This window comes from Chrysoperla carnea, chromosome X (genome assembly GCF_905475395.1).
Source record: "Chrysoperla carnea chromosome X, inChrCarn1.1, whole genome shotgun sequence".
Classification (NCBI taxonomy): domain Eukaryota; kingdom Metazoa; phylum Arthropoda; class Insecta; order Neuroptera; family Chrysopidae; genus Chrysoperla; species Chrysoperla carnea.
In genome coordinates this window covers 16,406,995-16,434,201 of record NC_058342.1, presented here as the reverse complement: position 1 = coordinate 16,434,201, position 27,207 = coordinate 16,406,995, and the positions used below count along the sequence as shown (strand labels likewise).

The window sequence follows — 27,207 nt, the reverse complement described above, 5'->3', positions numbered from 1 at the left end:
TGAGCTAACCAAACGTTCAAATTAAGTGTATAATTTTTATAAATTTTTTTTTCGGCAAATTGATTTATTAAATCATAGCTGAAGATGATTTCAGTTTTTCTAAAATTTCTGCCACTATAGACAATAGTGACAAGTCTGATAGCCTTTCCTGTTCCATCGAAGTCCTTAGGTTATTTTTTATCAGTTTTAATTTTGAAAAATAGTTATTTGCGGTTGTATCTGGAAGGGTCAAGAATAGAAAGCATGCTGTTATTGAATTTTATCAGCAATAATTCTATGAGTTCCTTAATGGAATGCATTTTTTGAATTTCAGATTTTAAGCATGTTTTCAAATCATTTGTTTCATTTCATCACTTGTTCATAACATTTTACTAATTTTTGCTTACACACGTTAGGGGCCTCTGTAGTCCGGAGGCAACGAATCATTGATACGACGGATACGGCGGTAGCTACGCCCCTGGTTTGACCCTAGGGTGACAAAATTTAAAAAGTACAAAAAAGACCTCGGGCGCAATATATTGATTTTTGATTTCGAATCAAGTTTTTTGAAAACTATAGATTAAGATAGTTTTGATTATGCTGATCAAAAGTTCTTATGAACTTAACCCTCAAAAATCTTTCTCTTCCGAGCTGTGGCCCTTCAAAAGTTATGCCTATATGTTGCCGTAGCTCGGAAGGGAAGGGTTTTTGAGAGTTGAGCCCACAAGAACTTTTGATCAACATGATCAAAACTAAGGTCATTCATAGTTTTCTAACCGAAACCAAAAATCAATATCTCATGTAGGTATAAGCTTTGTAGGCCCTTAGCTCGAAAGGAAATGATTTTTGAAGCTTGCCTAGACCGGTATCGAATCTATATCTGCCACTGGCAAGTAGTCTGATATCGTGTTCAGTAAAATAACAGTACTAATATCAAAATTAGAACATGGAAACGATCTATTCGTAAAAGTGTAGCTATGCTGTAAAAGTGCTGTGGAAATAATAAGCCAGTTCACTATGGACAGTTGATATAACAGTGCAGTGCGAAAAGTTGTTGTTCAATTTAAACTTTTGTTCTCTAACGGTTTACAAGATTGGTTCTACGGACAAAATACCCAATTGATCTATGTTGCTCATTTACGAACTTAGTATCACTGTTTACGTTCTTAACCACGCTATAAAAATTTAAGCTTGCTATATCTTTTTATTTTTGAGTTATCGTATCCACAGACAGACAGACAGACAACCGGAAATGGACTAATTACATGATTTTATGAACATCTATACCATTATTTTGCATTTTTTTCACAAAATGATATTGATTTTTTCTCAAACACATTCGCATCGTTTTTTTGAGAGTGTTAAAAAATTTGCAAATATTCGGCACATCACTATTAAGTAGTTGTGATTATATTCGGAAAAACAAAATTGTAAATTGATTTTGTTAAAGAATTAATATACCTTTTCCAAGAATTCACTCAGTGAATAGAGGAAGAACGTAGCGATGAACGTGAATAGATGAACGCAGTGAGTCGATTAAATATTCTAAACGTTAGAATATTTAATCGGCTCACTGCGCATATCTAAGGAACGCGAAATCCATATCAATCGTTAGGTTGGATCTCAAAGATTTTAAGTGATTGACACCTTTTTCTTTAACTAGATGAACTTTTAGGATGTGTTCAAAAACAAACTACGCATTTTAAGGTAATATGGGTCGTCAACGGACGATCTTTTTTTCAAAATTTTAAATAGCGGACAAAATTTAATACACTACCATAATTTATCATAATAATTAAACTGATTTTATAACAATTAATAATACATAAAATTCTATTACAAAAAAATAAATAGTATTTTGATCATTCATTTGATTAGTTATTGTAGTTATAATTCCTATATTATCGACGTATTATACTCTAGAAATCTTTTGTATCGTAATGAAAATAATAGATTTGGCAACGTTACAACGGTTTAAAGCGCCGAGTTATGGTTCTTAAAATTTTCCGAGTCGATTGTCTATTTTATAAAAATAATTTTTTGTGACATATTAATTAAACTTGTCAACCGATGTCAACGACATCTGTTAATGATTTTTAAAGTTATCATACTCATAATGAAACATACGGAAATTACAATGTGAATTATGATTAATAGTTAATATTTTTTGATAATGATCGATAACATGTATTTTTTTTTTAATATATATAAATTCTTTAAACTTTAAGCTTTGTTTTGGTGCATTATTATGTGAACACAGTTTTTTGGAAATATGAAAATTTTGTTATTGTATAAAGAATAACGCACGGGATCAGATATTTCATTAAAAAAGTCGATAAGGTCGATCCTCAAACTTGATGCTTATCTTTAATATAATAAATGGCTAACTGCTCTAAGTTTATTTTTATATTTTTCAAACACATTATATTATGATTTCTGGGGCAAGTGCACCGGTTTGTCAACCACCCCCTCCCCTAGATTCAAAGCTGAGTCTCACTCCTTTAGATGTGTTCTTTTTGCGTAGTAATCTCATAAAATAAGAACTTTATTTTTAAACACTCTGTATATTGTATACTATATATTCATACAGTACTATGGTACGGAAGCCTGAATGGCTCACAATCAATTTATGAGAAAGTGGCGCTACACTAGCTTATTTTTTAAATGTTTACTACCCACAAGTAAAAAACCAACTTTTAAAAAGCCACTAGTTCACTTTCAACAAGTGCACTTGTGTCCTGGAGTATTATGGAAACGAACCTTTTTGAAGATGTCAGTCGGTGATGATTATCCTTTAATTAGACACTACCGAAACTGTTTGGAATTATTAATAATTATTTGTCCGAATTTAATAATAATATGATAATGTTTATAATTTATCTTATGTAGATAGTTCAAAATTTTCTTTAAGTATTATTTAAAAAAATATAATATGCTTTAATTGTTGATGAATTTCTTTTGCATCTGCACATTTCGAACCTTTAAAAGTGTTATTAAATGTTTATTATGACGTTATAATTAGAAATTTGCACATGACAAAATAGTTAAATCTGCACATGACAAGTGCACTTGTTGAAAGTGAACTAGTAACTTTTTAAAAGTTGGTTTTATACTTGTGGGTAGTACACATTTAAAAAATAAGCTAGTGTAGCGTCACTTTCTCATAGATTAATTGTGAGGCATTCAGGCTTCCGTACTATGGTGTATGAATTGTTTACAATAATAAAATATAAATAATATTTATTAAAAATATTGGAATTTTTTTATTCTTTTATTTCTTCATGCAAGGTTGTCCAATCCAAATGTTGTTTATTTTATCATATGTTGTTGTTTATATTGTGTTCGCGGTTTCCCGGTGGGATTTACAGAATGATTGTTTAGTTTGTTGTCATTTTTCTATATATCGCTATTTTGAAGGACAAATGGGAAGGGGCGAGAGTGCATTATAAATCACAATCATTACCCTTAGAACACAAGTTATGGGGTAATGGAGATTTCTTATATATATACACTAGCTGATTCCCGCCCGCTTTGCTGGGCACTCTAACCATTTGAATGTGAATCTACACTTGTTTTATTAACGAAATGTTTAATTTCGATTTGATATTTATTGTAAATTTTTCAAATTTTAAATGGAATAGTGCCAATCAGTGAATATACAGATTTCCACATCATCCATGAGGTACTGTGTATTAGGATGCGTTTCCCTTATTTATTGTGGCGGGATCCCCAGTAGGTCTACACCACGAAAAAATTTACCATAAGAAAAACAGTCACTTCGTAACACCGGCTAATTTAAAACTCTGACCTTGTGCTTTATTGAAAGTCATCGCAAAGCAACATTTTACTGGAAACTGCAAACGCTTAAATTCAAAATGATAGTCCGATGGAATCAAAAGGATTCTCGGAATGAATACACTTTCACCCTCATACTTTCCTGTAAAAATTGTTGCTTCGATAACGTTTCTTTGCATGGTTTTTACTCGTAGCCTGGTGCTTTTACACAATTTTGGAGGATTTAAATTACGCAACAACATTATTGGTTTTTAGATGAAGAATATGAGGTGGTATTCCCGGTGGGTTGAGTGTGTGTAGAAACTCGACAGGATAGTGAACAGTATCTTCTACCTCTATGACTATATCTACAGACTTATAAACTTCAGAAAATCCGCTGAGATAGGAATTCCATGTAATCCATTCTTAGTGAAATCAAGGCAAATATCGAACAATTTTCTTCTTATTCTTCGACTACATTCATGAAGTTATAACAAAATTCATTATGAAAGTTGAAAATAAGGTACAAATAATTTCAACCACAAGTCTTAAGTTGCCTTGGCGCTCGTATTACCTTAAGTTTAAGAATTACAATTTTATTTTTGAATTAACTAAAAATCAGTATTAAGGTTGATTGTTTTAAAAATTAAGGACGAAACTGAATCTGATTTTAGCTGGACATTTTATGAACGTCTTTTAGCTTATGTTAAGTAGAATGGTTAAAATATTTAATGTTTTAGATTTTTAGCCATTGTAGCGAAATCAAGCGGTAGGAAACTGAGAGTGTCTGTATGCATGGACTTCAGAATTGGGTCCGAAACAAAACAAAGAATTCTATGTATTCACTCAGATTATAAACCAGTGTGTGCCAAATCCGAATAAATTTGCCATCCCATTTTATTTATTTCGTAATTAAATATTTTACCAGGATTCTGATAACTCGACTGATTACAACTGGATTTCATCCACTGATTTTGCCGAGATAATTAAGCAACACGCTAGGTGCAAAAGGATAGGCGGTATTCTTCCTATCTTCTACAGGTACAATTGCCTCAGCAGAAAGAATTTCGAAAATTTTGCCCGGCGTATAGAATATTGAATATTCACTTGTTTTACATTGAACAGGATCCTGATATAAAACCTTAGGAACTAATTCTGGGTATGGATTTTTAAATATATTTGTGAGGAAATAATATATTAATATGTTTCCCAGACACGAAAAATCAATAAACTTTAATATTTTTGTTTAATTTGCAGCCTTAATGTGCTAGTAAATAAATTATGTTACATTTTTGACTAGATTTTATTTCGAGGGAGGATTTTGAAAAACTGATTCGAAATTAGTTTGGAGAGAATATGATTCTCCTGCAGAAATTAGAGATTGAATACAATTAAAAAAATTACATTATGAAGGAACCGGACGATTTAGATGATCGTCCGGTTACATAAGTTAAAATGCGTCTGTATTTAGTACAAGCCGAGTTAGAAGTGTTTATACATGGTTAGTGATATGCAATACCAATGTAATAACAACGAAAAACACTATTAGACATAAAATAATACCGCGTATTTTGAAATGGCTTAAACATTGACCAATTAGAGTATAGTTTTTGAGGTATCGTCTGAAATTCTAGAAGAAAAAATATAAAAATAAACTTTATTTGTCAAAAAATTCAATCTTCGAATTACATTAAATTTTAATTTTACGTTAATAAAAATTATATTGAAAAATCGAGAATCATTAAAGAATTTTGAACTTCTTTTAGTATGATATTTTGTCTCCCCTGTGTTCCTTTAACACGTTTATTGACTTATTGCACAAAACGCGATATTTTTGCATGAAATAGTAATTTCAATAATTTGTTTGTTTAAGAATGCATGTTATTGAAAATATTATTGTGTAATCGAGATCTATATAAGGGATTTCGAATAGAAGGGTAAAGGGGTTAATGGGCTAATTTTATATCAAAATGTCCATTGTTTATTTCCCCCCTCTTTAAGCCCACATAAGTAGTCCCAAGAAATAAAAAATACTAATTTTTTGAATATTTAAGCCTTACTAAAGCATGTAAGGGAGATTTTAAAGTCACTGATCTCGAACTTATGAACAACTTTAGCTTACATAAGTTGACTTCCGAAACAAAGAATATCATTTTTTTGGTAATTTGACCTTTTTAAAAATTTAATTAAGGTATGTTTGTGGTATAATTTATTTAAGGGATCTACAGTTATGTTAGTCAAAAGAGAGAAGGGGAGGGGGGGGGTAAAAATTGAATCAATTTGATCATAAATTCAAGAGCAGCGACTTTAAAAACTCCCTTAGATGCCTCAAAAAGGCTTAAATTTTTATTAAAATGGTATTATTTATTTATAGGGTCTACTTATGTGGGCTAAAAGAGGGAGAAGGGTAACAAAATAAACATTCTGGCTGAACATTTGAGATCATGCTATTCCAAAAACTCCCTTATACGTCATTAAAATTCTTGACTTTTTAACTTGCAAAAAAATGGTCTATTACATTTTGAGTGTCCTTTAGACCCCCTAAAGGGAGGGGGGCGCATAAAGGAGTTCATTAATAAAAATATCTTAAATTTCGTGTTTTTTTAGCATTTTGACCTTTTAAAGTTATCTGATTTACTTTACGATATAAACCCCCATCACCCGAATAGCGCGGGGGCTAAAACTAAAAAGTTACGCTTTAAATCATATAGCCGCAAACAGGCCCGTGCGTAAGGGAGGGGTTTTGGGGGTCAAAGCCCTTCCTATTGAGAATCTGTTCACATAAATTTTGAACTAACAATATAGTCCTGTAAATTATGAGACGCATTTACCCTGATGAGTCAGATATTCATGCATATTTTGAGTTCGGTGCATTATTTGACTTTGTTTTTGAGTCGAGAACTTCAAACAGACAACCTGGATTTTGACGAGGTTGAACTAGCTGATGCTGCGAAACATATTTTGATTGAAAGAAGACGCAACGTTGGAAAGGAGTTCAGAAAAATTTTCAAAATCATCAGCGATCCATGAATACGATATTGAAGTGAGGAAGCCAAGGTTCGCGTCATAACATACTCAACGTTCGGATATAAAGACTGATTCAGTTAAAGATTATAGATCGAATTTTGAATCATCATTGTCTCTCTCTCAATAAAATTTTGATGAAAACTCTTGCTTGGCTTTTTGAACTAGAATATTTAATTTTGCACGATGATTCGATTTGATTTCCACTTGACATTCGGGTCGGTGAAGTTCAACTTTGATGAAAACGCATTGCCGGGCGGGGTGCAAAAAATTCACTCGAAGTACTCGATATTTGCAATAAAGATGCGTTTCTGAATGTCTATTAAATGCTTCACGTTATGGCAGTTTTGCCTGTGACAGCGGCGACGAATAAACGCTTCTTTACAATCTTGTGTCGTCTCAAAACATACCTTAGATCGAGAATGTTTGTGGATCAGCTGGGGTCGATGAGTTTTGGAAAAGTTTTTCTCGGAACTTCGCAAAGTTAACTTATTGAAAAATGGTAACTGAATATCACCTTTTGACCTATTGACCTAACATTTATTAACTTTTTGACCTAGCATGGCGAACAATAGTTTGAACCTCTCCATTCGCGATCGCAAGATATGGTGGCGCCGCGCAGCGAGGATTAGTGAAACTATTATAGAGGATTTTGAGTTTTGACAGCTACACAAGTGCTGAATGTTTTTGTTGTTGAGATGGAAATTATCAAAAATGAAAAACGTTGTGGTGTTCCCCAGTGTGGGAAAACAAGATCTACAGGCGTCAGTTGTCGCACAATGTCGCAAAAACATGCTTGCACTTGCTTCCCGCGCCCGCTTTGCAAGAACAATAGCATTCGATTTTTTTGTTGTCATTGACTACAAACACTTTGATTTAGATCTCATGAGTTTTCTCGGTGATGTTCGACGTTTGCAAAGATGGAGATTTGATTAATAAACAATTATTTTGCTTCGATTGGATACCACAGAAAAACAAGTTTTTGGAACGAGAAAGCGCCTCTCCTTCCATCAACGGCCTTACTGATCCACCAAGTAGATAAAATATATCACCAATATTAATATCCAGGGCTTTCTCCATGTTAAAAAAACAAATAAACAAAAAAAAATGCAAAAATTTATTTTGACAACTTGAACGAAAATCCTCTATATCGGCCATATTGCATTCACACCAGAGCCATCTCTAGGTAATTTCGTTCGCCAATTGGATATTTCCTGCGCACGAGCCCGACAGCAAACAATTTTTTTGTAGGAATCAAAATCTACGATAATGTTAAACATACATTTGTGACAGCCCTGGTGAAGAGTGAACAACAAAGTAATAAAAATATAAGTTAGTTAATAAATTTAAAACTAACAATTAAGAGAAGTTTTTTAAACTCTTCGCTGTATTAATTAATAATTATTATTACATAATCAGTACATGTACAAAGATTAACAGTTATGTATGTGTCTCACTTATATACACTGAGACATATTATGAAATACCAACAATTTAGCATTTGACTGGACTTTATTTATTGTTTTTGACACTTTTAAGAGGACTTTATTATTTAAAATTTTATATTCACACCCAGGAAAATAATGGTTTTCTGCTTAAAAATACAAGTGAAGTTTCTTGACCGGCATTATCTTTATTCGGATGCAAAGAAATGACCAATGAAAAATTCATTCAAAAATCATGTGCGCAAAAATTATTCCATATCGACGGTCGCGAAAATCGGTTTTTTTTCGAATATCTCGTAAACTATTAAATTTATGGGTGTGTTAGCTATTTGTTCTATAGGTTCTATTCAAATTTTACAATTTACAAATTTTACAAAGTTCGAACAATTTGAACAGTAAGTCGAATTTGAATGCGGTTTACTACATTCGATTCGTTATAACGTCAGGAAATTTTGTGATGTAAATTGATTTATAAGAAATTAAAAATATGCAATGATTAATATGCATTTTATAATTGCATTTTAAATTGACCGTTAATATTAAATCCACAATTCGGTGAATAGTGATGAAAATGATTCCAAACTTGTTACACGGTGGTTTTTGGGGTCGCTGAACACCAGGTACGTTTAATTCTGTCACGCTATTCGTGTTCAGCGAACCCAAAAACCCCCGTGTAACAAGTATTAACCGAATTATAAATTTGGTATATTAACGGTCAATTTACAATGCAATTATAAAATGCACATTATTTATGCTAATTATATATTTTTAATTTCTTATAAATCAATTTAGGTCACAAAATTTCCTCTAACGAATCAAATGCAGAAAACCGTATTCAAATCCGTCGTACTGTTCAAATTTTTTCAAATTTTGACTGTTTTTAGTGCTTTGTTTCCGCCACTTTTATTACAGATAAACAATATGAGTGATTTAGTTATATAACGTCGCCGTATTAGCTCAGTTGGTTAAGGCGTAATCAATTCCGTCCGCGGTATGCTTACGGGTTCGATTCCCGCCGTCGCAACAAAATTAATTTAATTAATAGTTGTGATGGGCTGGTGTAGTGCATGCTATATGCATGAAGAAGGTGCACTCAGCCTCTGAAATTGAGAAGCTGATAAATGAAATTATCAGCGGAGGTAGTAAAACACATATATAGTATCACAATGGACTCTATAGCTGAAGTGTGTCTTTCGTGGATAGCCAATATAACCTAACCTAGTTGTATAAAATTGAATAATTAATTTAGTACTCATCAATCATTAATTATTAATCATTTCCTACATAATCACGTCTAATTAGATCACTTTAATTCTTCGTCACCTTATATTTTGAAAACATTAAAAAATATCAAATAAGAAAGTCGCCAGCCGATGGCAAAATGGGGCAAGTTCTTTTATGGAGTTAAAATTAGACCTACTTATTTTACCATTAATTTACCTGAAAACAGGCTTGGATCTAGACTTAATATTTGGGGGGTCATAGGCAATGGAATCCGGATTTATACTGGTGAGAAACGTGGACTTTTTTTGTGTTTTCGTGTGGAGGCCTTACCAAATAATTTATTTTTCTACTATTTCTTTTTTTCATGGAAGGGCTCCCTTTTCCCAAAAACTTGGTACCAAAAATGATTTTATTTAGCTTTTATACCCTATATATATGAAATACATCAGAGTATATTAAGTTTAATCCCAAGTTTGTAACGCTTAGAAATATTGATGTTTCAAACAAAATGTTGATATAGGTATTAATAAAATAAATATAACTAGTCCAATTCCGTTCCATTTAAGTAAGTTTTAGCGAGTTAAATTGGCAACTTGGGTCCATTGAGTGTTCCTAAACCGCAAGAGGAAGAACAAAAATTTAAATGTAAAATTGTTTTATCTAAAAAAGTAAACAACTTTTGTTTGAAACATTTTTTCGTAAATAACTTTGTTTTCCCGTAAGCGTCTGAATAAGGGCAAAAATTTAGTTCCTTTTTCTCAAAAACTACAAAAGATGGTTAGTTAAAAATTTATAGGTAGCTTGATTGATTCTAATTTCATACTAAACTGAAATTTTGAATTCAGTTTGCATTTTTAAAGCAAGTCGGTGCTGTGAACTATTTTTGTGAATCTCTAGAGAGGGGCAGTTGCCCCTACCTGCTCCTCCTCGGTGACGCCCATGATAGCAAATAATATGTACATAGAGGTAAACAAATAGGAAAAAGGAATAGCCATACACATGAACTGATTTTTGTCGAAAACGCGTTTTTCTTGAAAATACATGTTTCAAATTGGGACGTTTTTCTCGTAGTCTACGCGATAGATTTTTACGAACTTAAAGGTTTTTAATTTGTTATAATAAAAAATATACAGTAAAACTTTAAAACATTAGAAAATTACCTCTCGTTTTTTTGTATAGAGGTAAATTCACAATTCGCCTCAAAAAAGGTCTGTATTGGCAATTTGAGAAAAAGTACTATGGCTGCTTGTATAGTGTGTCTAAGCGTTTATTGATTGTTGATAAAAATGTGCAAAATTATTTCTATAGAGTTAAAATTTATATAATTTGAAAATTTGAAGCGATCCGTAGCTTTTTTATAATAATTAAAATGAATTTATTCTACTGAGTGAACAAATCTAAATAAGAACATAACTATAAAATTAAAAGGAAAAATGTACAGTGGAACTTGGATAAGTGAGAAACCTCCATAACTGGAACTCATACTGAGGTTCCAACACTCGGCACAAAATTACCTCTGTTAGTGGGACGAAGCAAACCTCTATATCTGGGATTCGTTGTTTTGATTCTATCATTATAGTTACCGCTATAACTGAGACAGCGAGTGAATTTTATATGCATTAACCTTTGTAACTGAGATAACATCGTTTTGTTTGTTTATTTACAAATTCTTATTCTACCCGCAAATTACGCATCTTACTAGTTTTGCGCCTGAATGATTTTCAGTTTTAGTTTTGTTTTACTATCATACAGGTGTTTATTTGAAAAATGCCGAAACGAAGGCTCAAATCGTTATCGGTACGTGAAAAACTATAGTTAATATCTGTTTATGTAAATGAGAAGACACGCGATGAAGTCTGTGTCGAATTTAATCCAAATCTACTCTTTGTAGAATAATTCTAAATAAATATAAAATTCAATTATAATGTTCTGAAGGACAAACGAAAACGTGTACGTTTATCAGAAATAAAAACGTGTACGTTTATCAGAATATCCGGAATTTGAACAGTGTTTGCTAACATGAGTCAAACAACTTCGTAGCAAAAACGTTCCGGTAAGTGGATCAATGATTAAAGAAAAGGCACAAGATTTCGCGCAAAAGCTCGGTTTTCATAATTTTTGTGACAGCAATGATATTGATAATACGTTATTTAATTTAATAATCGCACGTCTATAACTGTAAGAACCTGTATTCCGACCTCGAGTAATGTAACCTTCTGTAAATGAGACACATATTTATATATACCTGAGTATTTGAGGGAATGGGTAAGTGGAATATCTCTATAAGTGAGACTTTGCAGGTCTCTTGGAATTTCACTTAACCAGGTTCCACTGTGTATGGGAATATCAGTATCTGTGGCTATCTAATAGTGACTATCTTTCTTTATTTACATGACGTAAAAAACGATTACGTAATCAACACTGTCTATGGTAGCATTTGGTATCGTCATGGTATTTCAACAATTAACACAGTCAATTGTTTGTTTTAATTTGTTTTTTAGATATCACTTGTAAACCAAGATATAGCTGCGAAAATGTTTCTATTTGTTAATAAATCATAAATTGTTAATTTCAATGTTAAAGCTAATTTACAAAATTAATTAATAGGCAACTTGAATTACCTACACGTTATACATGTATAATAGTTTTTAGATTGTTTGACAAACACTCATATTTACGCCATACAAGTTGAATATTTACTAATTTTTTAAGTCAACTTTAACAATAACCGTTTCATTGAAGATGTTACAAAAATAAATAGTACTCAAACGAATAACTCAAGAAATCGACAACGCACAACCTATAGAGCAAGCGGGCTTCGGCTCAGGTTTCAGTACTATTGATCACGTACAGACAATCGAACAAATAGTAGAACATTACAGAGAATTTAACAGACCCCTCTACGTAGCGTTCATAGATTACATCAAAGCCATCGACAGCATTAATCACAGCTCCAGCAGGAAGGCACGTCCCTTACTTCACCTCGCTAAAAATCGACCAGAAATACATCAATAAATAAAAAAAGTGTATGGAAAGAGTGCAAGCTTGAAACCACTGGATAACTCTACAAAATAGAACGAGGTGTAAGACAGGGCGACCCGCTGTCTCCAAAACTTTTTCTAGAAGTTCTTCAAGACATTTTCTACAAAATAAATTGGACACAAAAAGGCATACTGATAAACGTAAAACATCTCAATCATCTAAGATTTGCTGATGGCATTGCGAGGCTGGCTGAAACACCTAAAGACTTAGAGGGAATGGTAACGATACTTGACCAGAAAAGTAAAAAAGGTGGACTTGATTTGAACATAAATAAGATAAAAATAATGACTAACAATTATAAAAGACCAATACAAGTAAATGGACACATCATAGAGAATGTTGACAGTTCCATTTATTTGGGAAAACAAGTTTCATTCCACACAAGGAGTAACTTAGAAGAAGTAAAGAGAACAATAACATTAACATAAAAAGTTTTGGTCGTTGAAAGAAATATTAACTATAAGGTAACTATAGCCTATACATGAAAAAACTGTCATGGACACTTGTATTATGCCCTGCCTCCTATACGGCTGTCAAACCTGGTTATTCACAAAAAATACCAAACAAAAAATAGGGAATACACAAAAAGAAGTGGAGAGAAGCATACTACGAATCAGAAAAATACATAAAGTACGAAGCGAGAAAATAAGACAGAGAACAAATTTAACAGATGCACTGAGACAAGCATTAACAATAAAGTAGAAATGGGCTGGTCACATTAATCGCTACACAGGTAGAAGGTAGCCACCACCAAATGTATAGAACCATCAGGCATAAGAAAAACCGGCAGATTAAAGCAGCAATGTGCAAACGACATCGTTCAGGCAGTGGGGAGAGACTGGATCGACCAGAGTAAGGATAGAGGAAGGCGGAAAAGGTTGGGGAAGGTCTATACCCAAAATGGGGTCCATAACCAAAAATAAATACAATTAATTTAACCACTAGGTTAGGTTAGGTTAGGTTATATTGGCTGTCCACGAAGTGCACACTTATGCTATAGAGCCCATTGTGATACCATATATGTGTTTTATCAGCTCCTCAATTTCAGAGGATGAGTGCACCTCTTTCATGCATGTACCAGGCACTACACCAGCCCATCTCACCTATTAATTAAATTAATTTTGTTGCGATGGCGAGAATCGAACCCGATACCCTAAGCAAACCGCGGACGGAATTGGTTACGCCTTAACCCACTGAGCTAATAATTTAACCACTAAAATAGATTTTGAGCAAACATATAAATAAAACTTACTATCAACAAATGAAATGTGAAATTAAGGTTGATGGAATAAATTGGCTTTATTATTATTATTATTGTATCTTCAACATATCCTTAAACTAAACAGACACATGCGTGGAAATCATGTAAGAGGGGGGGAATTCAAACTTATATATAAATTATGTTAGGTTATGAAGTCCATAAAAATATATGAGAAATTCCTATTTGGAGTAAGGACAATTTAATATGTCATAACGTTATATTCAGTTACTATTTTTTAATAAGTTATTTCTGTGACTGCTCTCACCCCCGTGTGTGGGATAATATATCACCGGGACTGGGATAAAAAAATTTTTCTTATGCAGAAGAAAATTCAATGTTCATTTTATTTGTGTAATTATTAATACAGAAAATATTATAGAATAATATAGAAATTTATTACTTTTGTCCATAATACATGAAATTACAAAAATTATTTTTTCATTTTAATAGGTTCAGTATCAGGTATTGAATGTTAATGCACAAAATCCTTACAAAAATGCCTCCATTTTAAGGAAAACCGTTTTAGGCTATATCTCCATAACCGTGCACTTTTGACCAAAAATGGTAATAACCTCTGCTGTAGATAATTAAATTACCTACTTTTTTATTAGGCTTTTTTTTGTATCACTAACCATTTATTATGACTTGTATGACTATGACGATTTACTTATTGACTATTTGACCGATCTTTTTTCTAATATTTGTTTAAATCAGAAACTGATAATAACTAAACTTTTAAATCTACAAATTTCCAAAAACATTTACTTTAAACTTTTTTTCAAAAATTAATATTTATGAAGTTATAACGCGTTTAATGTTGCAACTAACGGGTGCAAGATTAATACAAAAGAAGTATACATACTGCTATGATAAAAATTCAATAAATAGATGAAAAATATTAACGTTAGTGACATAATTAGCAATGAATAATTTGCCTTCTTACCTGCAAAATATTAACTTATTTAAGATTTAAAAAAAAAATAGACTAAAGAGATAGGAAATTCAATTATCTGCAAAAAAGGCTATTACCATTTTTGGCTTAAAGTGCACGGTTACGGGATTATAAGCCGTAACGGTTTTTCTCAAAATGGCGGCACTTCCCTTTCCAAATTTGTTAGGGTTTTGTGTATTTACATTCAGTACGTTATAATTAACCTATTTTTAGAAAAAAATAACTCATGTAAATTAGTGCCAGAAAAAATTTTCAATTATCTGTAACTCTAATGCAACATTAAACGCGTTATAACGTCATAAATAATAATTTAGAAAAAAAAGTTTAAAGTAAATGTTTTTGGAAATTTGTAGATTTAAAGTTTAGTTATTATAATTTTCTTATTTAAACAAATATTAGAAGAGATATCGGTCAAATAGTCAATGAGTAAATCGTCATAGTCATACAAGTCATAACCGGTTGGTGATACAAAAAACAGCCTAGCAAAAAAGGTAAATAATTTAATTATCTACAGTAAAGGTTATTACCATTTTTGGTGAAAAGTGCACGGCTATGGAGATATAGCCTACAATGGTTTTTCTTAAAATGGAGTCACTTCTCCCGCGTACTTTTGTTAGGATTTTGTGCATTTACCTATTTAAATAAAAAAATAACTCCTGTAATTTAATGCAGAAAAAAATTCTCTGTGGTCTGAGAATCGTGATAAGGAGATTTCGAGGAAAAATTTAATTTTCTCGCAGGGAAAATATTAAATAAAATAAAATTCATGTTATTCTGCTATTCGGGACAGAGACAAATTCAAAAAATCAATAACCTTGAAATTCGGTCCAGTAGTTCTCGACTTATATGTGTTCGCATAAACTCGACTTTGTCTTATATATTAAGATTTTTTGTTTCATAATATTTCAAAGAAAATATGTAGTAAATAAACAATTTATTGTCTAGAGAAAATTTGTTCAGAAATGTGGTCACAATAGACTAACAAAGTATTTCTGCCATCTATTGAACAAAAAAAAGCAAGATTTGAAAGACTTACAGCAATTGAAAATAAATATTCAAAAGTTATGTTTAAATTATTTTTATAGAGTGTCTACTTAAGTTGGCTACATATGGAAAACTTTTTTTATTATGTTTACGATAAAAAATTATTCCTTTTAAAAATCTCTGCTTTCAAAAATATTTAATTCTGCTATTCACTTTTGACATCGAATGTATAGGGTATCCACAAATTGAGAAAGTTCAATATGCATGTTAATGGCCGTTTAGAAATGTAGACCCTTCGAATCGAATCATCGAATCGAGAAATCTTGCATTGCGGACCATGTTTTAAATACAGAACACAAAATTCTACCTGCCAAGTTAATTAAATCAGTTAGACATCACAATAGTTTAGATGCTTACGAAAGCATTTTAATCCATAAAGCAGGCAATAAGACTCTGAACTGGGATAAAGGTCCTATGCCTGACTCTGAATTGATAAAATGGACAACTGTTAAAGGTCAAGCCATAAAACAATTCTCGTCAGTTATAGCAAACTTGGACACACCCATCTCACAAACGATACCAAATTTCAGATATAAATTAAGGTCGATAAAATAATTTATCAAACCCACTAAATAATTTGTTGTGCAATGTTTACGAAAAGTTTGGTGGTATTGAGAAATTTTTTCTTCAAATATGTGATAATTTTTGTAATTTTATTTTTTGTAAATCGTTACTGTTTTGTTGGTAATGTTTTGTTTATTTTTAATTTTGTGTAAAATGTTTGTAATGGGTTATATGAATAAATTTTGCTACTGACGATGATTGCGTTGCAATCGAAATATCGATATTTAGCGACATGTAAGTCCGTTGTATGTTTTTTAATTGTATTTTTTAAATAGAATTTCTTAATATATAATTTTATTTCGAGTATCGTGGTATTTATTTCAATAACTATTAAAATAATAGTTATTATTATAAAAAATGCATTTGAAAACACACACAACTATGAAGTCAAAAGTATACAAATTTAAAAATTAAGGTTCAAATTTTGTATTTAAAAATTTATATAACAACACAAACTACAAAGTTTATATAAAAAAGTAGGAAAATAATCGTAATTATAAAAGACTCGGGGAGTAAATATAGCACAGCACATTAAAATATATAAGAAAGCATATATTGTTAGGCCCTGTCCAGGGCCTAACAATATCTCCTCTCTTTCTAATCATTGAAATAATCAGCTGATTGTAACGAAAATGGTTTACATTTTTTTTATTCGTGGCGCTGATATCTTAAGGTAGTACCTACACGAAAGTGATATTCCAAGAATTTCTCAAAACTCAGAATATAAAATATTTAATTCATAATACACTTGCTGTTAAAATTAGAAGATGATTTACCATGCCATACATGAGATATTAGCAATTAAAAGTGCCGCAATTTGTACGTGTACATGGGAGAAGTGTATAAAAATACACAAATTTACAAATATTATATTTATTTACCAATGAATGACGTCCACCATCTCTATGAAAAACTAATATAATGTAGAATACTATATTTAGAAAATATATAAATAAAAATAAAAATTATTTACCATATAGTTTCGATAAAAAACTTAAATAAATAACTCGTTTTAGCGATGATTTTTGTGGAAAAGATATGAAGACTAATGTTAAAGGCATATGTCATAGTGTGTGTGCTTATATGTATACTAGAAACAGTAGTGAAGAACTACAGTCTTTTGAAAATAATATATGGTATATGTATAATAGTCATAGGACAGTTAATGCACTGAATGATAGTATTAGTCCAAAACTTTTTGACTGGACGGTCGCGGAGGAACTACCTTAACGTTAAAATCCAATACAATTAGTGTGTTTAAAGAATTTTGTTAAATAACAATTACATGTATGGAACACGAGGGTGAATACGTTGAGACAAAAACGAACTGAAGATAATTGTTTACGAATGAATTATTAACGATAGGAATGTTTTGACCACTTCAATTTTAAATTAAATTTTGCAAATCCTACTTATAAAACACGTTATCTGTTAGCCAAATCAAGCAGTCATTGTAATTAAAATGTTTATTTGCTAATTTGAAACATTTATAACAAAATAATTAATACAGAATTTTTAATTTTCCACACATTACGTTACAATTATTATTGTTGGCGTAAGTAAAATCAGTTATCTTCAGTTCGTTTTTGCTTCAACGTATCCACCTTCATGTTCCATACATGTAATTGTTATTTTACAAAATTGTTTAAATACACTCCTACATATCTCGGGAGAGATTTCTAGAACCGTTTCTTTTATTATCAGTTAAAAATGTTATTCATTTCTAAAGTATCATTAAAATTCCTATCAAACTTTTCCAATTGGAGGACATCTTGTATATTCGATGTCTAAATTGAATAGCTGAATGTTAATATTTTTGAAAGCAAAGATTTTTATAAAGAAAAAATTTTTTTCGTAAGCCTTATAATAAAAAAATTTTTCATATGTAGCCAACTTAAGTAGAAACCTTAATAATTTTCAAGGTATACTAATTTTAGTCCCAAATTTGTAATACTTTAAAATATTGTTGCTTAACAAAATTTGCACTACAGCGCACTCAGGACGTAAAAAGTGTTCGACTTCGTAAATGAGCAACATAGGTCAATTTGGGTCTTTGTCATCTTGTTAACCGTTAGAGATAGAACAAAAGTTTAAATGTAACAAATATTCCTTATAAAAAAATAACCAACTTTTGTTTGAAACATTTTTTCGTAAACATCACTGTTTACTCGTGAGTACGCAAATTAAGCGTAAATTTTATAGTATGTATTATATGAGAATATCAGTTATGTATGTGTGACATGTATGTATGTGTAATGTGATAGAGTAATCAACACTGTCTATGCATGGTATTTCAAGAGATAACTCACTCAACTGTTTGTTTTCACTTGTTGTGTTTGTAAGCTTACATAGCCGACGTAGTACCTTCAAAGTACATCTGATTGGTGTTTGCTCTAACGTGACCGGATGTATAATTTTAAAGCATTTATTTTAAAAAATAATAATAATCCTTATATTTTATAAAAATTAATTTTGTGTTTTGTTATCTGCATATCATGATTAATCATAAGAAACTTTTGTTCAACCGATTTATTCTTAGTGGACAAAAGTCTATTGAATGATTTCATTCTTGAAATACTATGTAGATAGTCGTTTGTTTTTTTTACGTCATGTAAGTAAAGAACCATAGTCACAGTCGTGTATATACAGGGCGTTCTGTTATTGACTACAGATTGTTGGCCTACAGAATAAGTTCATAAAGACGAAGGGAAAGTTATTTACCCAATTTCGATCTGAGGCGTACTTTGATAGCTTATTAAACAAATAATTTAATATAATATGAATACAAAGTAAATAGTTTTATCGAATCACAGTTCACTTAGATATTAAAGGCAATATCAGCCTATTACGTAAACTAAGAGGGCTGTCTTATATTCTACAAACACAATAAAGTAAATAATAAAAATATTATTGTTTTAGTTATGTCAATCAGGCAACTGATTCAGACAAGTTATTGTATGTATGTATTATTTATACACATCTACAATATTTTGTATTTATTGAGAATTTTTATTTTATGAATGTAAATATAAGACAACCCACTTTGTTTATGTAATAGGCAGGTATTGCTTTTACTATCTAAGTGATCTGTGATACAATAAGACTATTTACTTTGAATTAATATTGTCTTAATTTATTTGGTTAATTAAGTATCAAAGTAGGCCTCAGATCGAAAATTGATAAATAACTTTTCCCTTCGTCTTTATGAGCTTATTCTGTAAGCCAACAATCTGCAATCAATAACAGAACGCCCTGTATGAATCGATTGTGGTGTACACACATAACTATGATACTTCCATATAATACGTATTATGTAATGTTATAAATTAATTTGCGCCCTCACGGGTTAACAGGGATGTTTACGGAAACATGTTTCAAACAATAGTTATTTTAGTTACTTTTTTATAAGGTACATTTTTTACATTTAACCTTTTGCTATATCTCTAACGTTTTACAAGATGGGTCCTACGGAACCAAGACCCAATTGACCTATGTTGCTTATTTACGAACTCAACCTCACTTTTTACGTCCTAGGCACGCTATAAAGTTATCATGATCACAGGCGGACAGGCGGATAACCGGAAATGAAATATTCTTTGAGCAAAGGTACCTATAAAATTTTTTGGGGGTTTTAAATTAAACATTGTTGTCATGCTCATACACCCTTAAGCACAATAAAAAACACATATGCTAATACATACACCGGAAGGTTTAAATTAAAGTGTTCCTCAAAGAAGATAACACAATATGTATGGCTCGACATTTGAGAAACAAATGTTTACAAGAGTGTAATATACAGGGGAGCTTTGTTAAGTGACACGTCAAGGAATCTGCAAATTTGTCTCACTTATAGAGGTATCCCACGGACCCAGTCTCTTAAATATCTAGGTATAAATAAATATGTGTCTCATTTACAGAGGAGTCCATTAATAGTGTTCAGAATACAGGTTATTTTAGTTATAGAGGTGCGATTATTAAATTAAATAACGTCTAAAATAATGATGTTTTAGTAAAGTGCTTTAGTTATAGAGGTGCGATTATTAAATAAAATATCGTCTAAAATAATGATGTTTTAGTAAAGTGCTCTTTACTAAGTTTTCTGCCGTGATAGGTCTTACCTTTAAAGGTAAAAGTTTTATCTGCGTCTGCGTTAAAAATACCATCAACAGAATAATTGAGAAGAAGAACTGACAGGTCTTCAATCCATTGGCTACATTTGTTAACATCAACAGCATAACTTGCTCCGCAAATTGCTTTTAAAATTATACTATTTCTTTTTAACCCTTCTAACCAACCATTGCCGCTACAATACCGCGAAATCTTGTGCCTTTTCTTTGATCATCGGTCCACTTACCGGAACGTTTATGTTAAGAAGTGGCTTGGCCCTTGTTAGCAAACACTGTTCAAGTTCAGAATATTCTGAATTATTCTATAAAGAGTAGACTTTGGCACATTAAATTCGGTACAGTCTTCCCAATTTAATAAACGGATATTAACTACAGTTACGATAACGTTTTGAGTCTTCGTTTTGGCATTTTTCAAATAAACATCCGTATGATAGTAAAGCAAAACTAAAACTTGAGGCTAAGAATTAGTTTAGTGCCTAATCACTCGCTATCTCAGTTATAGAGGTAAGTATGACGATAAAATCGAAAGAACAAATCTCAGATATAGAGGTTTGCTTCGCCCCACTAACAGAGGTAATTTTGTACCAAAGTGTTTGGATCTCAGAATGAGTTCCAGCTATGGAGGTTTCTTACTAATCCAGGTTCCACTTATTCAAGTTTCACTGTAATATGTAGATTTTATTGGAAGTATGAATGTTTTAATTTTTATGTTTTTTTCATATTTCTCATTCGATTTTAATTAAAATGAAAACAAAAAAATAAAAAAATATTTACTTGGCGCGCAATAAATTTGTTTACGTCCAATTGAATTGCATTTGTATAAAAATGAGAAAAATATTTTAAAAACATGTTTATTTGTATATGAGCCGTCCCTGAGGATTTCGTGATCGAGTTGCTGTTTGAGATATCCGAGTAAAAAATTAGTCAAAACTATGCCTTTTAAAAACTATTTTAAAACTATGTCAAAATTAAGTCTTTTCAATATAATCTGGAGTGGAGATATTCCATGAAAATTTCGAATGAAAAATATGTAGGGGAAAGTGCTATATAATACACCCTCAGGGTAAAATGATACATCGTTGTTTTAAGATAATCACTAACCTAATATATTTATCGATAGACGGTTTTCACGTGATCTAATTAATCGTTGAACAAAGACTTATGGTGACATTTACTGCTTTTGATACATGATAAGACAAATTTCAACGCAAAATTTTTTTTTTTGTGTTAGTTTTTGCCGGCTGGTTGTTTTACTGTTGGCCTCTGTTGACTTTTAATAATATTATAATACATTTTGATTGGTGTATAATGAATTTTAAGGTCAGTTTTTATAACGGTATTCAAATATGTCGTTACAGGTAAAATGATCCCCTTTATATATGTTAAAATGATCCCTATTTTGTGTGTAAAATTATAATAGGTAAAATGATCCTTCATCATGTGACGGGTCTTGAATGTGTTAATTTAAACGATTTTACCAGTGATTTTTGTGTTCATACTAATCGTTGATGCAATGTAAAAGAACGATTAATATTTTATGTGAAGTGTTTGTAAAAAATTCAATGGGATTATTTTACCTATTTTTACAAAAAGCACTAAAAACGATCCCTTTTGAGAAATATTGAATAGTTCTTAAAATTTGGACTGATCCATAGAAATTGGCATGCCAAAATTACAACGCTTGAATAAAGAAATCAAAAATATTTCGACGTTATACATATCTTGATTAGTTTGGCTATAAATTACAATTTTTCTTAAGGGGATCATTATAGGACACCTACCCCTACTATCAAAATCCCTCATAAAAAGGAACCTAAAAAATTAAGTTCCCTTCCCAGGAAGTTTTTTATGTGCTTCGGTCTTTAAGTTATAGAAAAATCTTTGTGTAATAATCCAAGCAAATTTGATTAGTAATTGATTATCGTATTTTCGATAATGTTTTTCTTTGCGTTTTCACGTTTTTATCATGCACCTGCGAGTTTCAGAGATTAATAACTATGCAGAGGTTTTAGGAAAAGTCTTAACGAAGAAAATTATTTGTTTAAATTGTCGTAGAATGCTTCATTACCGATCGCACATGGCTTTCCAAAGCACTTTTTTCGCATTATTTTGCAGAAAATTTAAATTATTTTTATATAAAGGTATGATATATTTGAAAAGATACTATTAAGAGCTACAATTCGAGCCTCGAAGAGATTCCCCGTGAGCCGAGACAATAAATCGTGATAAAAACGTGTTTTCTTGAAAAGTTTCGAACGAATTTTACTTTAGCTTATCTCTTTTTTTTCATTTGTTTTTTAGATCTGCAACTCTCTATTTTGTTTTATGTCAATTTTTTTTTAAACCAATTTTTTTCACCTTTTTTATTTTTATATGTAAGTGTATTAAGATATACTAAGTTTAGTCCCAAGTTTGTATCGGCATAAAATCACCTAATTAATCCATTTCCGGTTTTTCAAAATAACTCAAAACGAAAAAAGCTGTCAACAGTGAGGGTCAGTTCGTAAATGAACTTAGGTCAATAGGATCGTGGTTCCGCAGGATCCACTTTAAACCTTCAGAGATAGAATAATGTAAAAATTTGGTGTAAATTTTATCCAAACTATAAAAGATAGGGAGTAAAAATTAGCAGGTGGCTTTAACCAGTGGTTTTGTGAAACAATCTCGAAAAACGAAAAAAAATCTATTACTTTACGTTACAAAACTGCTTTTTCAGAATTTTAGTAACTTAATGTCTAATTTGCTTGGACTATAATGTGATTTGTGAATTAGAATGATTTTTTCTTAGAAAAATGTTTTTGATTACCTTTTAATTGTATTGTATTTTCCATATGTACATTGTGTGGAACCTGGGCATATTGAAAAAAAAATTAATATTGTTTTAAATACTTAATTAGGGGAGGACATACGAACGTATTGTTCGGGAAAAATACGCTCCTTAATAATAATTAAGGGTTTGTTTGACCTGGTCTAATTTTTTAAAATCAATTTTCTTTTTGAAAGTTGACAAACAAGTGAAGCTAGTTTAAGTTAGTGGGTTATTTTACTTTTTCTGGGTTACTTAGCTGAAAAACAATGCTAATAAATAATTTAATTTTTGCAATAATCCTGAAGGATTTTTATCGGCTGTTTTATTCTCAAGGTTTGCTATATAATTGTTAAAAAAGAAGCCAATTTTAATATTTGCTCGTTCTATAACATACTGAAATAGACCAGTAGCCAGAGCGAAAAGAGTAGATTCATAATGCAATTTTCTACTAGAAGGGATTTTTTTTGGAATTTGTTCATTCTTTGAATGTAAACCAAAAGTTGGCGAGAGCTTGAGTCGTCATCTTGAAAAACACATTTTATCAAATATCTCGTAAACCGCAGCGCACGAAAAAAAAAAATAGGAATCATTTTCATAACATTTTCTAACTTTAGTTTAAAACTTATTTTCTGTATAATGCTTAGGTTTTTTATAACGCTCTAAACTTATGATACTTTAGTGTATCATGAATCGTTAACTATATACAGAGTATTCTATAATTGTCTGCAGAACTTTCGCTTCCTGAATAAGTTCAGAAAAAAAAGAAGTAAATGTTCTTTACCAAATTTGGACCTGAGGCCTAACTTACGAGATAATTAATCTACTCTTATATGAATCAATTCATAAAAAATACATTGATCAAAATAAAATTCATCCAATAAAACACTACTTAAAAAGAGGATGTGCTTTATCATAGTATGAAGGAGTGCCATAAATGAAAAATTATTGCAAAAAAAAACTCTATTTTGCTACTAATCCTGATCCTGATATATTATAAATGTGAAATTTTGTGAGAATGAATGAAGGTATCAAACTAATTATAACTGCTAACCCAGGTATATATTTTAAACATATAGGTGATATCGCATTTGAGAGAATAATTTGGTTATTTTTATACCATGTATATATGAAAAATACATAGTATTATAAGTTTAGTCCCAAGTTTGTAACGCCTAAAAATATTGATGCTACAAAAAAAAAAATTGGTATAGGTGTTCATAAAATCACCTAATTAATCCATTTCCGGTTGTCCGTCCGTCCGTCCGTCCGTCCGGCCGTCCGGCCGTCCGTCTGTGGTCACGATTACTCAAAAACGAAAAGAGATATCAAGCTGAAATTTTTACAGCGTGCTTAGGACGTAAAAAGTGAGGTCAAGTTCGTAAATGAGCAACATGGGTCAATTGGGTCATGGGTCCGTAGTACCCATCTTGTAAACCGTTAGAGATAGAATAAAAGTTTAAATGTAAAAAATGTTCCTTACAAAAAAATAAACAACTTTTGTTTGAAACATTTTTTTGTAAACATCACTGTTTACCCACGAGGGCGTCAATTAGGTACAAATTTTATAGTGTGTATTAATATAGGAATATCAAAGTGAATATCTTTTGTTATTTACATGACGTCAAAAAAAACAAACGATTGCGCATCAACACTTGCGCATTATATGAGAATATCAGTTAAATATGTCAGATATGTATGTATGTGAAATGTGACAGAGTTATCAACACTGCCTATACATGGTATTTCAACAATTAACTCAGTCAATTGTTTGTTTTCACTTGTTTTCTTTTAATTCTGAATTATATTCTTAAATCCCGATTATATACTGGCTATGCTTGCCTCTATACATAATTTAACAGGTTGTTTAAATCATTCTTACCAATTCGAACCAATTGCTATCCCTATATATTGTATATGTTTCCCTGTAAATGTTTGTTTGTTTGTTTGTTGCGCTTTCATGCAAAAACTACACAATGGATTTGAATGAAACTGTAGAACAATATAGCTCATACATCAGAATAACACATAAGCTGTAATTTATAAAGATATATTTAAAAAAAATTAAATTTAATCTGACATTTTACTGCTCCATATTTGAACATCAATTTTAATCATCAATTAAATATTTCTGTAAAAATTTAAAATAGTAAATGTCAAACAACTCATGGCCATCTTTTCTGATATACTTAATGAATTATGACTATTTTACACTTTAAAAATTTGAAAACTGCATTTATTTTAGCTGTGTAAAACAGTCTCTTCGAGTATTATGGAAGGGGGATAAGGAAGATCCAGTGAAGTGAATGCTATAAAACGATGGTTTTTACTTTTAAGGCCAGTGAAGCATGTATTTGATCGAAACGGACCGTGTACTCATAGACAAACCACACTATGTATATTGTGTTGAAGTTGTAAGTTGATATGATGTATAAAATTTTGTTTTTTTTTTTTTGTAGTTATTTCGCATTTAGGTCGGTAGTGTTTTATCGGATGAATTTTATTTTCATGAATGCATTTTTTATTAATTGATTAATATGAGTATTTTAATAGTCTCGTAAATTAGGCCTCAGATCCAAATTTGGTAAAGAACATCTTTTTTTCTCAGCTTATTCAGGAAGCTTATTCAGGAAGCTTATTCAGGAAGCTTATTCAGGATATTTAGCAATAACCATATTGAAAAAAGTTTGGAGCGCTACAAATAAAAACCTATACATTATACAGAAAAAAAGTATAAAATAAAAGTTATACAAAATGTTTACTATTTTTGCATTGCACGATGCACGGTTAACGACGTATTTTATAAAACGTATTTTCTAAGATGGAGACTGAAGCTCGCACACTCTAGTCTCGCCAGCTTGGTTTTGCATTCGGAGAATACCCCGGAAGATGTTCCAAACGTGTTTTCCAAGAAAATTTCTTCTGTTGAAAATTGCAGGAAAAAAATAGCCGGCCTATATAGGTAATATGAAGTTTTAAATTAACGAAATGGTGTTTTAAGTTGTACCTAATTTTAATTTAAAATGTAATGATTGTATTATCCCACTTTTTTACGTAAAAATCTTATGTAAGTACATAATGTAAAAATGACAATTACATGTTACTTTGCAAGGTAACACTTACATCATGTTTCAAGGAAAAAAAAACATGAAAACTGGTGACGTTTATACAGAATGTTCGAAAAGTTCGAAACCCCACCTGAATTTAAGAAAATAATGACAGTGAAAAAATTTTTAGAGTTTATGAAATTAAGGTCTTTCGATACCAAAAAAATGAAAATGATCCAAAAAATTTGAAAATTTATTTATCAATTAATTACCTATATTAAGTTAGTGGACCACTTTTCGAATTTCCCAATTTTTTTGTATTAGGAATTTGCCGTTTTTTATTTGAAAAGTGGCCCGCTAACTTGATATTAAGTTATCGGAACACCCCTATTTTTTCAAAAAGTAATTGAGCGAAAAAATCAACGTCAAATTCCCAGTACAAAAAAATTGGGAAATTCGAAAAGTGGTCCGCTAACAATATTAAGTTAGCGAACAAGTCCGATTTAAAAAAAAAATAATTGAGCGAAAAAATTAAAATTTTCACGAATAATTTACGAATAAAAAGCAGCAAATTCCCAGTATGGAAAAGTTGGAAAATTCAAAAAGTGGTCCGCTAACTTAATATAGGTTATATAGGTCAATTAATTATCCTCCTATACGCCTTTTGTGAAAAATTCATACTGCTTCTCTCTGGACGGTTTAGGAAAAATTAACTATCAAATCAGTTTTTACTAATCAAAGGTTTTGATTTTTATGCAAAGTTATTAATTTTGTTATGATTTTAAAGCTTAAAACTTGAGGAATATTGATACATGTTTTTCATTTTTCATCATGTAAAAAAGCGCAAATTAATTTATCGTTAACTTATACAGAAGGCACACAAAATAGCAGTTTTTTGGTAACAATTGCGTTTTGGTA

At 30.9% G+C, this 27,207-nt stretch overlaps 1 protein-coding gene across 1 annotated transcript in view; it reads right to left on the bottom strand.

Annotated features, from left to right (window-relative positions):
• The window catches only part of LOC123302418, a 68,762-nt gene that overhangs the window by 18,015 nt on the left and 23,540 nt on the right, over positions 1 to 27,207 (bottom strand). The window contains exon 2 of the mRNA XM_044885347.1: positions 23,243 to 23,285. Coding sequence (XP_044741282.1) covers positions 23,243 to 23,267 — 25 coding nt within the window. The 5' untranslated portion in view covers positions 23,268 to 23,285. The remainder of the gene's footprint in view (positions 1 to 23,242; positions 23,286 to 27,207) is intronic.